Source organism: Pelodiscus sinensis, chromosome 1, assembly GCF_049634645.1.
Source record: "Pelodiscus sinensis isolate JC-2024 chromosome 1, ASM4963464v1, whole genome shotgun sequence".
In the NCBI taxonomy this organism is placed as follows: Eukaryota; Metazoa; Chordata; order Testudines; family Trionychidae; genus Pelodiscus; species Pelodiscus sinensis.
In genome coordinates, this window is record NC_134711.1 from 74,765,015 (window position 1) to 74,779,867 (window position 14,853).

At 41.5% G+C, this 14,853-nt stretch overlaps 1 protein-coding gene across 4 annotated transcripts in view; it reads left to right on the plus strand.

Moving 5' to 3' along the window:
- The window catches only part of LRRIQ1 (leucine rich repeats and IQ motif containing 1), a 172,978-nt gene that overhangs the window by 99,849 nt on the left and 58,276 nt on the right, over positions 1 to 14,853 (plus strand). For all 4 annotated transcript variants that reach the window (XM_014568997.3, XM_075932613.1, XM_075932608.1 and 1 more), the window contains 2 exons: positions 2,480 to 2,575; positions 3,080 to 3,165. In XM_014568997.3, the coding sequence (XP_014424483.2) occupies positions 2,480 to 2,575; positions 3,080 to 3,165 (182 nt within the window). The remainder of the gene's footprint in view (positions 1 to 2,479; positions 2,576 to 3,079; positions 3,166 to 14,853) is intronic.

Genomic DNA, 14,853 nt, shown 5'->3' on the forward strand with positions numbered 1-14,853 from the left:
TCTGCACTGCTGACTGGATTTTTAACAGTCCAGTAGGCAGTGCTAACCAGAGCCATTAGGATCCCTTTTCAACTAGGCATTCCAGTTGAAAACCGGACACCCTAATATTCAGGGCTCAACAAATGCACTCGCCCGCTCACCCGTGGCGAGTAGATTTTATCAGTTGGCGAGTGCAGGGGCGGACTAGCCCGGTGGGAGGTTGTGATGGGCTGGCCAAAGCCCACACTATGGGCAGCGAGGCCCCATCCGATCCGCCAGCCGGGCGGAGGAGCAGAGCGCCGCCAGGAAGGGGAAAGCGCAGTGATTCTCAGCACTAGGCTGCCTGTGTGCAGCTCCGGCACGAGGAGGCGGGACTCCAGCAGACGCCAGGACACTAGCGTGACATGGCCCCGCTGATTTTAAAGGTCCGCGGCAGCCCGGCTCTGGCTGCGTGGCCCCGGGAGCTGGCTGCAGCACAGCCAGGCCCCACCCCGCCGGCTCCAGTCCTGCCATGGCCTCAACACCCTCACTGGTGAGAGACCGCTCCTGGCTGACCACCCGGCTCGCTGCACCCGCCCTGCGCCGCTTTGTCTCCGCACCGCCTGTTTCCCACGCCGCCCCTGCTCCCCTGTACCCCGGACTCCCTGCTCTCCCTCTTCCCTGCGACCCTCTTGTTCTGCACTGCCCTTGCACCCATCTCCCCTCCGATCCCTGCCTCCCAGCTCTGTGCTGCCCATTCCCTGCACTGCCCCTAGACCCCGATCCCTCTGCCCCTTCCGTTCCCCATGTCCCATTCCCCGTGCCTCCACCGTACCCTGCGTTCCTCTGGCTCAGTGCCTCCCGTTCCCTGCGCCACCCCTGTACCCCCCCAGACACTGTTCCCTGCACCCCTCTGGCTCTGTGCTGTCCCTGCACCCTGCTCTCCCGGTGTGTCGGGAGTGAAGGGTGCTTGTCCATAGGGAGGGGCTGGACAGGGCAGGGAAAAGGCTGCTGTGACCCAGCAGCGAGTGAAAGGGGGAGTTCACTTGAAGCGCCTTTGCCTTTATTGGAAAAAAACAAATGAAAATGCTATTTGCTATTTATAGGGCTAAAATGCTGGGACAAAAATGAAAACAAGCAAAAAAAAAACCCCATTGCAAAATGCAAATGTGTAAAAGAAAACAAAAAAAAGGGGGGGGGAAATGTTTTGCTTGGGGCAGCAAAAAACCTAGAGCTGGCCCTGGGAGAGGGGAAGGGGCTGGGCTGGGCTGGACTAGACTGTGGGAAGGGGAGGGGGCTTGTGCTGAGGGGAGGGGAGGAGAGGAGGTCAGGAGAAGAAGAAGAAGAAGAAGAAGAAGAAAGGGAATGGCACCAAGGGACAGGGGTGCAGGAGTGACAAATGCTAGGGGGCCAAGTGCAGAGAATGAGGTTAAAGGCAGGAGGGGAGGTGTCAGTGGGAGGGGGGGCAGGGTGATGCTGGGAGAGGAGAGAGTAAGGGCACTGGGGGCTAGAAGGGGGAGGGAGAGGTGCTGGGAGAAGGCTTGATAAAGGGCTGGGCATGAGGAAGGTAGGGATGAAGCAAGGCATGTGTGAGGGCACAGGGGCTTGAGAGGAACGGGGGCAGAGGGTGGGTATCAGGGAAAAAGAGAGCAAAGGGGGCGGGGCAGTGAGGGAAGGGGGAGGCACCAGGAGAGTGCAGGGGTAAGGGGATTCTGGGGGTGAAGCAGAAGGGCAGACACCTGCAGGGAAGGGACCAGCACCAGAGGAGAGAGGCAGGGCAGGTGTGTAGACGAAGGTATTAGAAGAGGGGATGAGGAGGGGTAGCTCACATGATCAGAGTGGGGCTACTGAAGGAGTGGACAGAGGGGAGAGAGAAGGGCTGGGGGAGGAGGCAGGTCTCAGGAAGGCTGAGGGCAGTGAGAAGGGCAGGAGTCAGGACATCAGAGGAGGGTGAGGGGTTGGCAGGGAACAGGCACCAGGGGATGTGATGGAACAAGGGGAGAAGACATGACAACAAAGAGAAAAGGTAGAGGTTTATAAGAGATTTATTAATAATGTGGGTGATATTTATTAATAACTTATTAGTAATTACTGTTCTTATTCTTATTAGGAATTTATGCTATTAAAAAAACACTTTTTTGGGGGGGGGGGAAGGGTGGCGAGTCCCTTTTTTGTCTGGCGAGTAGGGTTTTCCAGAATTTGTCGAGCCCTGCTAATATTGATACCTAACAACAGATAAGGTTTAAAAATATTTCTCTCAGTACTACATTCCTTTTGCAGAAAAGGAATGAAATACACTTAATGTAACTGAAATGTAAACATTCAAAGTTGATAGCAAATTTTTATTAATCTCAAAGATAAAGCCTTTCTGGAGTATTAAATCAGTTTATTCATTTATTTATTTGTGTATTTTGGTTCTGAGTTTCAGAAGGCACAAATAGTTTGCATAGTTATAAAGGCCACAAAGCCATACTTTTACTACTGCCCCAGTTTTAATACTACTCTGCTATTATTTTGTTAGGCCAGAGAAGAGAGCTATATCACATCTCTCTGACTTGCAAACTAAAAAGAATTCATCTTTCAAATTGAAAAAAGAAGAGAAAATTTCCGAAGAATGGTATGTCCAGTCTATCCTACTTTCTTACTTGTAATGTGAGTACTATAGATGTAAATGTAGAGATTTTTAATAGGCACTCTGGTTAACTTGTTAATTATTTCTAAATGCCAAAATATTATTTTAATCTTGTAACCAACTACAGTTTCTTAACGGTTTAAGATGAGTAATGCAAGCATCTTTGTAGTGCAGCCTGCTGAGTATCATACATGAAATGTATTATACTCTTGCTGTATTCAAGGTATGATTGTAAAATCCTATTTAATTGGTTACCTGGTTAAAGGTTAAGTTTAATTGATTAAATGATTAAACGAGGAGAGTGGCGGATGAAGTGCCACAGATGGGAGCTGCTCCAGCTGCGCTGAAGCATGCCTGCCCATGACAGGCACAGGGCTGCTCCAGCCCTAACTAGTTAAGCATAACCGGTAAACCATTAACATAGAGAGGATTTTGGAGTTGATATGTGAAAATGTGTATATATTGACAGCAAAATATCACTTTCCTTAGGGGTTTTAAAGATATTGTCACTGCACAGCTAATGCTGAAGAGGGCTCATAAAATGAAATCCAAGAAACCTAGTAGTAAACATTTAGGTAAGTCAACATTCCCATCACAATATGTGTCATATAAGAATATGTATAAAATGTAGGAAACAGCAGGTCTTTACTTCATCTGAAAGCAGATTGTTTCTAGAAATGTTGCTTGTATTCTCTTAGCTCAGATGTTCATGTGCATGAAAGAGGAAAGTTCTTTAGAAATTAATATATTACTATAAAAATAAGTTAATTTTGTTTATAAGTTAAATATATTAGTATTTGAAAAGGTACACTGGTGAATATTGAGATGACTATTTGACAAATATATGAAATGGGAACTTTATTTCATTCTGTTCTATGTATTCCCTTTACTAGATATAAAGTTTGTATTTTTGTGTTACTTTTCCTTCAAGAGAATATCTCAAATTATAATACTTTTCTCAGCTAAGGTAGTTTTATTACTGTTTGATATGCTTAAATCTGTCCTGAAAGCATTTCTGTATTATATCATGCCTATCACCTCCTGCTCTTGATTATATCAAGTGCTGTTTATATATATTTGTGAAAGTTTCCCAGGTTTTGCTGTGTCTGGATTTGGTCATAATTTGGCATTCAAGGTAGGAATGTAAAATCCCATTTAATTGGTTAACTGGTTACAGGTTAAGTTTAACCGGTTAAATGATTAAATGGGGAGAGTGGTGGATGAAGCGACTCCCCCAACCCACCAGGGATGGGAGCTGGGGAGAGTGGTGGATGAAGCGACTCCCCCAACCCACCAGGGATGGGAGCTGCTCTGTCCGGGCTGAAACATGCCTGCCCATGATAGGCAGAGGGCTGCTCCAGTCCTAACTAGTTAAGCATAACTGGTAAACCAGTTAACCATTAACATCCCTAATTCAAGCTTCAGAGATGATTCTGTAAATCCTGGAAAGTGCTCAGATGCTCTGCTCTCTTTTCTGATTGATGCTAAAATTATTCCTTCCTTCTTATGTTAGTAAATTTTTTGAGTTTATAGCTGTTAATACAGGAAAAAAGAAAATATCTTAGTTGCGTATTGATGGATGCCTTTAAATTCATTAGTCATGGTAAGCTGTCTTGAGAAATCCTTCCTAATAACATTTAACTCTTTGGTGATATATTTGGATCTCTCAGCGCTGGCTATAATGCATTTTCCATTATTGCATATCATGGGGAATCTCTGTTTTGTGTCAAGTGGTGTTTTTTTAAGTTCAAGAACATTTTGCACTCAAGAGGGGAAAACACAACTTGCAGATAAAAAGATAAGCTTAAGAAAAGTTTGCAATTCTCCCTTTCCTCAGCTAAGTCCTAGCACCTAAGACTACTTATGACAGATCTCTAGCTTTAAACAAAAGGTATCATCTAATTAATATTTTCCATATGGACAAAAGGCTAAAACATTATTTCATCCTTTATTTAGTCTTTAGAGTTGCCCACCCTGCACCACCCAGATATCCAGCAAGAAAACCATAACTATCTGGTGGTCAGCGGAGTGTCTGACATATGTATAATTTGGTTGCCTATGTATAATTTTAATGAATAAACCTATTTAGTTATATCATCTTTTCTCCATATGTTGTCTGGTTTATATTAGTAGTGATTAATTAATTCAGTCATAAATGGTTTGAGAGTATCAAATTCAGTTATCCTCTTTTTGTTGTTCTATTGGATTTTTTTTTTTTTTTTGTATTTTTATATTCATTTTGTTCAGATGATGGGAGAGGTTTTTGTTTTGTTTGTTTCTAGAATGTGTTGCACTGCAAAACTTTCATAGTACATGACCAGTGTTTAAAAAGTTAACAAAACTTTACAATTTGAGTTGTTAGATCTGTATTGACCTGATCTGTTTTATACATGCATAGCATCACTTTCTATGACTACCCAGTAAGGAATCCCCTTTCCACATATTCTATCCAGGCAAAGGAAAGCAGCAATTTTCAGTATCAGTACCCCCTCACACAAAATGTTCCGCATTCCACCGCATTTCAATATTGGGACTGTTAGGTCAAGTACTTCCCTTCTTCTGAACTGCTTTGGTACAACATGGTGAAAGAGGCAGACTTGAATATAGTCAGATTTAAGTTGAGCTTAATTTAAAACCAACATGTTCAGTTGTACCCTGATCTGAATTGGACACCAGTGAAGATACTGAAGCACAGCAGTCAATCCCTCTTGGACAGTAGCAGCATTAACTATGTAAACAAACAGCTACATTCAGAACTTTCTAGGCTGGATTTTGTAGTCTGCCAAATTTCCTTTGTGTTTCTTATGCAAAGTGGCCTTATACTGGTCAGAAAATCCCAATAGAAATTCACGCTGTGTAGAGAGGGAATCTCCACAAAGCATAGCTGTCTCCTCCATCCCTACCAGCATGCGAGATACTGATACTGAAAATCACTGCTATCCTTTGCCTGGATGGAATATGTGGGGAGAAGGGAGCACAAAGGAGCATATCAGGGATCAGCTGTGCTTACAGCGAAAATGAGAACGTTTACCAGAATCTTAAAAGCAGGAGTCCTGTTCTAACTTGTTCTGAGTCTAGGCAACCCTAAATGAGAGAGCTGCAACAAGCTATGTATGGCTGCTACTCTCTCCTTACCCAGGGATGAGTGCTTTTCAGACACAGCCCCATGTAGAGTACATTGCAGTAACTTCAGTCTTGAAGTAACAAAGATACTTGGCAATGTTAGCATCCTTTTTAAGAATGAGAGAGTTTACAGTCTTTTAGCCAGACATTTAAAACAAAACAAAACAAACGAAAAACTAACAAGCACTGCCTGTGGCCACTTACTTTAACCTCTACTGTAGCTGGATATCCCCAGGACATGTTCCTCTTATAACCTGTCTAAACAATAAGCAATTGTCAACGCCATCATTTCCACTTGTGTCCCTAGCAACCAGCATGACATCCTTTCCATCTTCTCTGGATTAATCCTTATTGTCATTCGTACCTCGATATTACTCTGGATACATTTTGATTTTTTTTTCCTTTTCTTAATCTTTTCTTAATCTCCAGATTCAGTAGCTGGTTTATGGCCCTATTTCTTCTGAGCATAGCTTTGACTAACTGCACTCAAAAATTTATTACTGAGTTGGTATTACTTTTAGACATTCCCACCAAACTGAGGATGAAGTTTGAAATATGCATCTACAATATTAATTGTATGCTATAAAGAAGCAGGTTTCCAGAACATCTAATATATCCATCCATTGCTGTGTAAATTATTTACAAATAAAAATATGATAAAATTAAGTTGTCGGCTGACCCATACGATCAGCAACCACCAGGAGCTCTAAATACAAAGAAGTTACAGAATATTAGCAAATGTGAATCCTTTTGTGATAAATTTCAATGTCAGCCCACTAGCCAAACATCTTTCATGAGAAATCTTGTTATGCTATGGTGGGGATCTTGCTAAATTGAAGATATTGTATTTAAATAAGTCACTGCCACTGTAATTTATATTGGAAACTCTGGTCTGTGTGCCAGTGGGATGCCTATTTGCAAATGTCACCAACTTCCTCTGTTATAGGACTCATTAGCTGACATTGACAGACTCCCAAAATGTAAAGCCAGCATACAGCTTCTCTTCTTATTGGCTACACATTTACCACAGCGGACCTTGGATGGGACTAGCATTGTAATGAACATCCTAGGCTCCTGATGCTCTCTAATGAGAGGACTTGCTCCTTTCTTTTCTCCACTAGAAGTATATATCTGCTCCTTGTGGAGCTGTGATGAGTAGTGCAGTATGAGGGCTTCCCAGCCTGTAAGGCCAGGACTGGCTTGGGTACCGGACACCAGAGATATGTGTATGCTTCAGTATGAGCCCAAGTACAGACTCAGGCTTGAACTCAAACTCCTCACACAAATCCCTTAAAATCGGTTTCGACCAAGAATCCTAGGACATTGTGTTGGGTGGCTTGTGTAAGCCCATGGCAAGCTTTGATCCAGGGTTTTCGCCCTGTTGCTTTACTGCAGTGTTTCCCAAATGGTATTCTTTGGAACTCCGGGGTTCCACAAAGTGAAAATAAGGGTTCCATGAGAAAATTCCATTACAATAATATTTTATGCATATTAGTTTTTTAGCTTTATTTTTTGTACACACTAAATGTGATTGTTTTTAAATATGTGCAATTAAACTAAATGTTGATCTCATGACCTTGTTTAGCATTTCTTTATTATTATCCTTACTTATTTGTGGTCTACTTTTTCAGCTTCATATATGACTGTTATTAGGGGTTCTACAAAATTCTTTCGAGTTTAAAAGGATTCCATGGCCAAATAAAATTGGGAAACACTGCTTTACAGTGTGGACAACAGTCTCTCAACTCAGATCCATGGAATCCTCAAGTAGTATCCCCCAATGACTCATTTGAAAACAGGCAGCATCCCATTCACAGACAGCAGGAACTCAGTGAATCGGCATTAGCCCTTCCGTTGTCTTCTAACCACTGAGCTACAAACGTACCAGCAGAGAACCTTCTGTGTTTGTAAAGGACATTGACCAGAACAAGCCCTTTGCAAGCTTTACTGCTTCACAATCACAGGAACATAACCAGATTTTGGTGAAACTCTGATGCAAACCCAGCAAAAACTGTGGACTTAAAGCAAAAGTATCCGGAATGACCATGCATACCAACAGACAGTGAAAAAGCTGGGAGCTTTATACATTTAATAAACGGGTGACCAGTGCATTCAGTGGATTAAGTAGCTCAAAAGTGAGACCCAGAAGACCAGAGACCACAACTGCACCTGAGGTAACTCACCAACTTTGTGCAAATTTTATGAAGATTTTGGAAGCTAGGTAATGAGCCTAGCACCGAGGCATATGTGGTGCATGATGACCTTGTCAGCCAGGATTGTATCCTGTTAGTCCCAGAATCCAGCATGAGAACTAATGGGTGTTGGCAGCAGGCACCGAGTGAAGACCATGAAGTCACTTTGTTGCTGAAATCAGTCCAAGATCATGCTTTGGAACACGATCATCAACAAATGTTGGGTCTATACTTATAGAAGTTCTTTAAAGCACTCCCAAAATAATAGTCTGCTATGAGACCTGTAGCAGACACACAAGGGACAGAAGTGGTCCTGAACTCAATAAGTGTCTGGTCCAATGTAATGTTTATTACTAGAATAATGAGGGGGGATTCTCACTTTGAGAACCAATGCAGAAGTTATGAGAAGTCCTGACTAAAGTGGGCGTATCCAGTGACATTGTGATTCTCTCTCCCCTCCATCTACCAGGTCACATGAAGCTCAAAATGACAGCGAGAAAGTGTGAACAATAACAAATACCTTTAAAGAGGATTTTTACTGGAAAGTCACAGATTTATTTGTTAGGACCGTTCCTATTTCATAAAAATAACATTACTTCCCCTTGCATTTGCATTTGCTGCACTATAACCACTCCACTGTTGATGGACTGCTGCCTGTAAGCAGTGAACTTTGTGATTGCGGGGAATGGGAGGCATTTTCTAAAGTAGTCCATTTCAGTTAAAGGTAATCCAAGCAGTCCATAGGTGACATAATCATTCATTCCAGGTACAACTGGGGTTTGAAGTTTTGTCCAGAAATGTACTGTGGTTGGGGAGATGGAAGGCTGTTTGCATGCAGCCATAACAAAGTAAGCCATGTGTAAGCTATCTCAGCATCCTGTTCAATCAGTCATAGATTCTGACCCAATTCTGGTTGCTTATAGCTGCAAACTTTTGCTGAAGCAGGAATTCCAGATAGTTAGCTAGTCACATTGTGTGGAAGCTCATATTTTCCAGAACCACCTCCTGGATGGTTCAATCTATGATATGTTTGAATACTTTGGATGCATACACTACAGATTTCCAACCCACAGCTTGAAATAACATCTCCTTTTGCCAATAGGGCATCCTGAGAACAGTTATGTCCTCCCAAAATAAGAAAGGCCTGAAATGATTTAAAAAATAAAAAGCTTTTTGTAGGAAGGCCACCAACCATTCCCCCTTTCCCTCCCCAATCTAAGTAATTATGCAAGTTTTGTAAAATAAAAAACAGATTCAAATTTTTAACTTACCATTGTGTCTGAACTATTTTAACTGTGGTTACCCTGTCTGTGTCCAGGGAGAATCTGTGGACTGAAGCATTCAGAATTTTGCAGTTTAGTTTTATGTTTAGTTTTAACATTTTATATCCTTGAAATTCTTCAAGAATTAATTCTGGGCTTCTGTACTGAGATACTTGAAACCCTCTATGTCCTGTCTTATTGCAGTCCCTTCTACTGCCTGCTGTACCACAGCTCAACATCAGTACCTTCATGGATCATTACAAAAGGAAGCATTTCTATGAAGTGATTGTAGAAGTTTTGGAAAGGGCCAAGTCCAGTACCAAAAACAGATGAACTTAAGAGTGGAGAAAAGGCATTCCAAAAGACAAGAAAAAAGGCTGAGGAGAAGATTTCAGTGCGTGGGAGGGAACAGTGGTGAAGGGAGAACAGAGCTCAGCAAAAAAAAAAATGATTTGAATTCTTCATCTCAGTCATGGCTGCAAGATTAGTGGCTCTGACTGCCTTTCCTACACTGTGGCTGGATCCTCCTGTGACATACCCTCAGTCCAAAAATTGCTGCAAAAACCCCTCTATGTCTAGATGGCCCGTGCAGTCTGGCCCTATGAGTAGCTGAAAAGTGCAAATAAAACCCCATATATCCTTCCATCTTGATTCCTTTCTCCCTCTTTCTGTCCCTCCCCCCCCCCCCCCTCCCCATCCCTTTCCTGTGAATGTTTCCATCTACCTCCTGCAGCACAAACTGCATGGAGAATGAGGAAAGAAGTAAAACAAGGCTGGGGGAAGGCCTGATGACATACTGTAGTAGGGAGCTTCTATCATGTTTGCACTCATAATTTTTTCTGTTTTGGTCATGTTCTTTCATAACTGGTGTTTTAGTGTTGTATTGGCAGTTGATCTGCTTAGCTGCACTGCACTGTTTTAACATATTTATAAATAAAGCCACAAAAGTTTGCTATCATTGCATCTCATAACACAACCAAGATTAGAAATAATAAAGCTAAGCATGATGTCGGGAACAGTTAGGAATTAGATAACAAATAATACTCTTTTACAGTTAGATACAGCAATCCACATGTCAATAATTTCCTTACAATGAAGTCACAGTATGACTCACTTCCTACTATCTCATAAGACATTATGAAATTTATAACTACAATGCATGGCAATACAGTCATTTTCCCTCCCCGCTGCATGCACAAGCACATTTATAGAGGTATTATTCCATCTCTTCCATTGGGCCATACAAGTCCATGATGTGAGAGCACAAATCATCCATGACTTTTGTTTCACAAGTGCATCCAGCTCCAGCAGTGGTAGGTGCACTTTATGACTGAATGTATCAATTCAGCAACCCTGTGACTGAGTGCAAGGAGTGAATACTTTGATCATTTAGAGGCTAATTAATTCCCTGAGAAAAGCTCACTTGGCTCATCAACCCAAGGCTGTTAAGAGGCACAGGAAGGAAATGCAAAGGGGAAAAAGAAAGAAAGGGGAAAAGAGAACAGGGCTAACTGGGGTTGATTATAGGAAGGGCTCAACTAAGGAGACCTCTTCTCCTCGGAGGTCAGGACCAGACAGGGCTTATTGCTATAGATGGAAGCACAGGGTAAAGAGGTGGAAGCATAGGGTATTGTGGTAATATTGAGAAGGGGATATGAAATAAAACTGCACTGAGAGCACACCTAGAGGACTGTGCAGTTTTTGCAGTTTAACATGAGCCAGTTATGGGACATCCCATCCATAGGACTGTTCAGGGCAACCACTCCAGGCCCCATGCTTTGGAGCAGACCCAGGACAGCTCAGGGGAATAGCAGGGCACTTGGGACCAGCATCAGGGGTCAGGCCTGCTCCCACACTTACTGGTGGCAGGAAGTGGAGTGACCCAGCTAAGTCGTGCTGCTCCCCCAGCTCCCAGACCCCAGCCAAGTTTCTCAGGGGTTTGAACGAAGAGGTGGAATCACCTCGCAAACTCACTGGCTGTGGTGAGAAGTTGGGTGTGCCTCCACATTCACCAATAGCAGCAAGAAGTGGAGCCATCCGGCCCCAGCTCATTCCAATCTGCCAACTCTAAGCTGCATTGCTCCACATGCCATCATCAGTGTGTGTGGGCGCAGTTCCATCTTTTCTCCAAGCCCCCTCCCCCAGTGCTTGTGGTTGAGAGCTGGCAGAGCCAAGTGGGCTGGGACCAGGTCACTCCACTTCCAGCCATCTCTAGTGAGTGTGAGGGGATGACCTCTGCTGCTGGCACCAGAATATTTGTCAGTCCTCTGGACCACTTTTTTCATGAGAATGGGACTGGAGAAAAGTAGAACCACCCCCACCCCCGCATTCATCAGCCACAGTGGGAAATGGGGAGACACCACTGGCAAGGGGAGGGAGCTTGACACAGCTGGCAAGGGGAAGGAGTGTGATGGGAGGTGGGTGAGAATGGGTGTGAAGAGGCTTTTGATGGAGGGAAGAGGATTGTCTCCGGTTCTGCTCCGTCCTAGGGATGTCCCTGGCCTTCCCCAAAAGCTTGGTTTATGGGGGAACCTTGTGTATGTGCATTATATTTCTGCGTTTCTTTGGTGAAACTTTGTGGAGCGGATAGCAATGCAGGAGTTCTATGGAAATGAGAGGTTTTTATCTATCTTAACCTTGAGCACAGGGTTAGAAAAAATTAGAGCCAAGAGCTGAAGGGCATGGGATCTTCTACAGAGTCATGCTGTATCTGGACCAAAAAACTGCACAAGGAAAGATGGGTTTGAAGGATGCTAGCAAGTGCCCTGAGACCTGTGTGGCTTGTATCATTAGGGAAAGCTAAAGGTAGCCTCTTCTTATAAAGTGGGCTGTATGCCGATAAGTACATATTGCACTGGACCAGTACCTCTGGCATACATTATGCTCCATTCTGTGAGGATTATGGATGTGTGTATAAACAGTTAAAGTCTTGGCCTGTATTTTAACCCTGTCATATCCATAATCAATTGTATACTGTGTCTTATATCTCCACTGTGTCCACTTGAAATACTTTTCTTGCTTATCTAATATAAAATGCATAGGCAACATAATAGAAATTTTTGCAGCCAAGCAGACGTAGTAAAATATCAACAGTATTCCCATTTATTAAGGGTACATATAATTCTGCAGAACTCTAATTAAAAAACCTGAAAGCAATAGACAGTAATACACCTCATTGTACCTGAGTATTAAACATCTATGATTCATAAGATCACAGAGCACTTAAAGATATCTTGGCACAAGAGAATAGAATTTCTGGCTTAATTCTAGGATTTCAGGGGCTATCAGCAAATCTGCAAAATCACTGAAATTCAAAAATTTTAATAAAGTTAATTTCTTTTTTTCTCTTAACCAAATATTTTAAGATGACTATAGGGTTGGATTAACTGTTTTCAGCTGCTATCTTCTATATTTCTGCACTGTTACTTGTTTAACCATTTCCTGGAAGTGATACTACTTGGCTGTGTCTACACTGGGCCACTTATTCCAGAAAATCAGCCGCATTTCCGGAATAAGCTGCGAGCTGTCTACACTGGCCCTTGAATTTCCGGAAAAGCAACGATGCTCTACTGTACAAAATCAGCCGCTATTCCGGAAAAACTATTCTGCTCCCGCTCGGACATAAGTCCTTATTCTGGAACACTGTTCCGGAAAAGGGCCAGTGTAGACAGCCCAGTAGTCTTTTCCGGAAAAAAGCCCCGATTGTGAAAATGATGCTCGGGGCTCTTTTCCGGTAAAGTGTGTCTACATTGGCCACGGACGCTTTTCCGGAAAAAGGGCTTTTCCGGAAAAGCAGCCTGCCAATGTAGACACTCCTTTTCCGGAAATACTTATAACGAAAACTATTCTGTTTTAAGCATTTCCGGAAATTCATGCCAGTGTAGACACAGCCCTTGTGTTTCTGCCTGGGTGGCACAAGAAGAGACAAAGGAGAAGTAAGGCTGAGACTTGACTACTCTGATAAAACTAAAATAACTGATTGATTTATCACAGTACAAGAAGTGTTCTTCTGTTAGGCTGTTTTTCTTCTTCATCTTTGCAAGGTACTACATTAAATAAATTGAGATTTAAAAGATTGTCTGAGAATACAAACAACTTTAATTAACTGAATATCATTTACCATCCATACCTCCCGAAACCATTATTTCTGAATGTTCCTTAATGGATCAGAAAATTCAGCTGTAAGAAATAAAATGCTTACATTTTGTTTTCATTATTGTTATTATTTATTACTATTTCATGTTGTTATTTATTCTTAGTATTGTAGTTTCTAAGAGCCCCAGTTACGGACCACATTGTACTGTGCCTATAACAAACACAGGACAAAAAGACAGGCCCTTTCTCATTGAACTTACTCTGAATAATCTTCCTTCACATAATGCAGTATTTGCAGTTTTGAAATATTAACTCTTTAAAACTGGCATAAATACATATTTTCATTTTCTCAGTTTTTCCTTATGTCCAAAATCAGTGATAAACCAATTAAATGTTTGTTTTTTTCTAGTTTCATCTGTTACAAAAAAAGCCATGTAACAAAGGCCAGCTCAGGTAGCAACATGAATTTCCATAATATTTCTCAGAGGGGTAACCATGTTAGTCTGCAACCTTAAAAATAAGTTGTCCTGTGGCACCTTAGAGGCTATGACACCATGTATATTTTTGTTAGTCTCTAAGGTGCCGTGATACTATATATATTTTTATTAGTCTCTAAAGTGCAACAGGACTACTGGTTGTTTCATAATATTTCTATCACATTTATAAAATTTGTCCAAATTATATTTTATATCTGGAGTCTGCCAAAATGTGTGTATTAAATCACATCCCTAGTTTTTAGATACTCAGTTCCAATCATCAACAAACAAACCACATTTAAACAAGTATGCAGGAGTCCAATAAGATCTCAATGCAATTTTAGGCTGTTTGAATTCTTTCACAGCTTGTGTGTGTGAAATCTACAATGTTTGTTGATTTCCTTTAAATAAAAACTTAAATCTAATCAATTTCTCCATTTCTCTGTTACTCAAAAACACTAATATCATAAAATAATTTAAGTAATATTGCCTTAATTTGAGACTAGATTTTAAAAGGTCTGTTTTTAAAATGAAAAGAGCTGTAGGCAATAATTAAGGTGATTCATGTAGGTATATTTAAGTACTCTGGCATTGTATTGAATCTCAGTGGAATATTTAAATTATTTTGCAGAGTTCAAAGGTAGACTATCTGACATAAATTTCTCAGAACAGTTTCCATAGCCTTCTTCCCAATATACATATCTCCTTTAATACTTACTTTGACAATCTTCTGGTGACAGTCATTCTATGTGATTTCACCCAAATGGCTCTAATGCACTGTACTATTGGATTGGTCTTCTTTTTTCATGATTGTGTTAAGCAGGTTTGAATGTAAAAAAGTTCCATTTTTAAACCTGTACGCATAACAAGATTAAAATAGGTTCAATAAACCCAAGAAGCAAAACAACTTATTATAATTTGGAACATCAGAAATTAAATCTAGGAATCCTTTATCACATTTTGTTTTGTGAAATTCTAATCAGTCAATTTTAGTAGCTTGTTATTTTACCCTTCTCAATAAAGTTACCATATATAAAATTGTTCTAAAGTAGTATGCTGAGGTGTCTGATTTTTCATTGACAGTATAGGCTTAGGTTTGGAGAAACAATTATTAC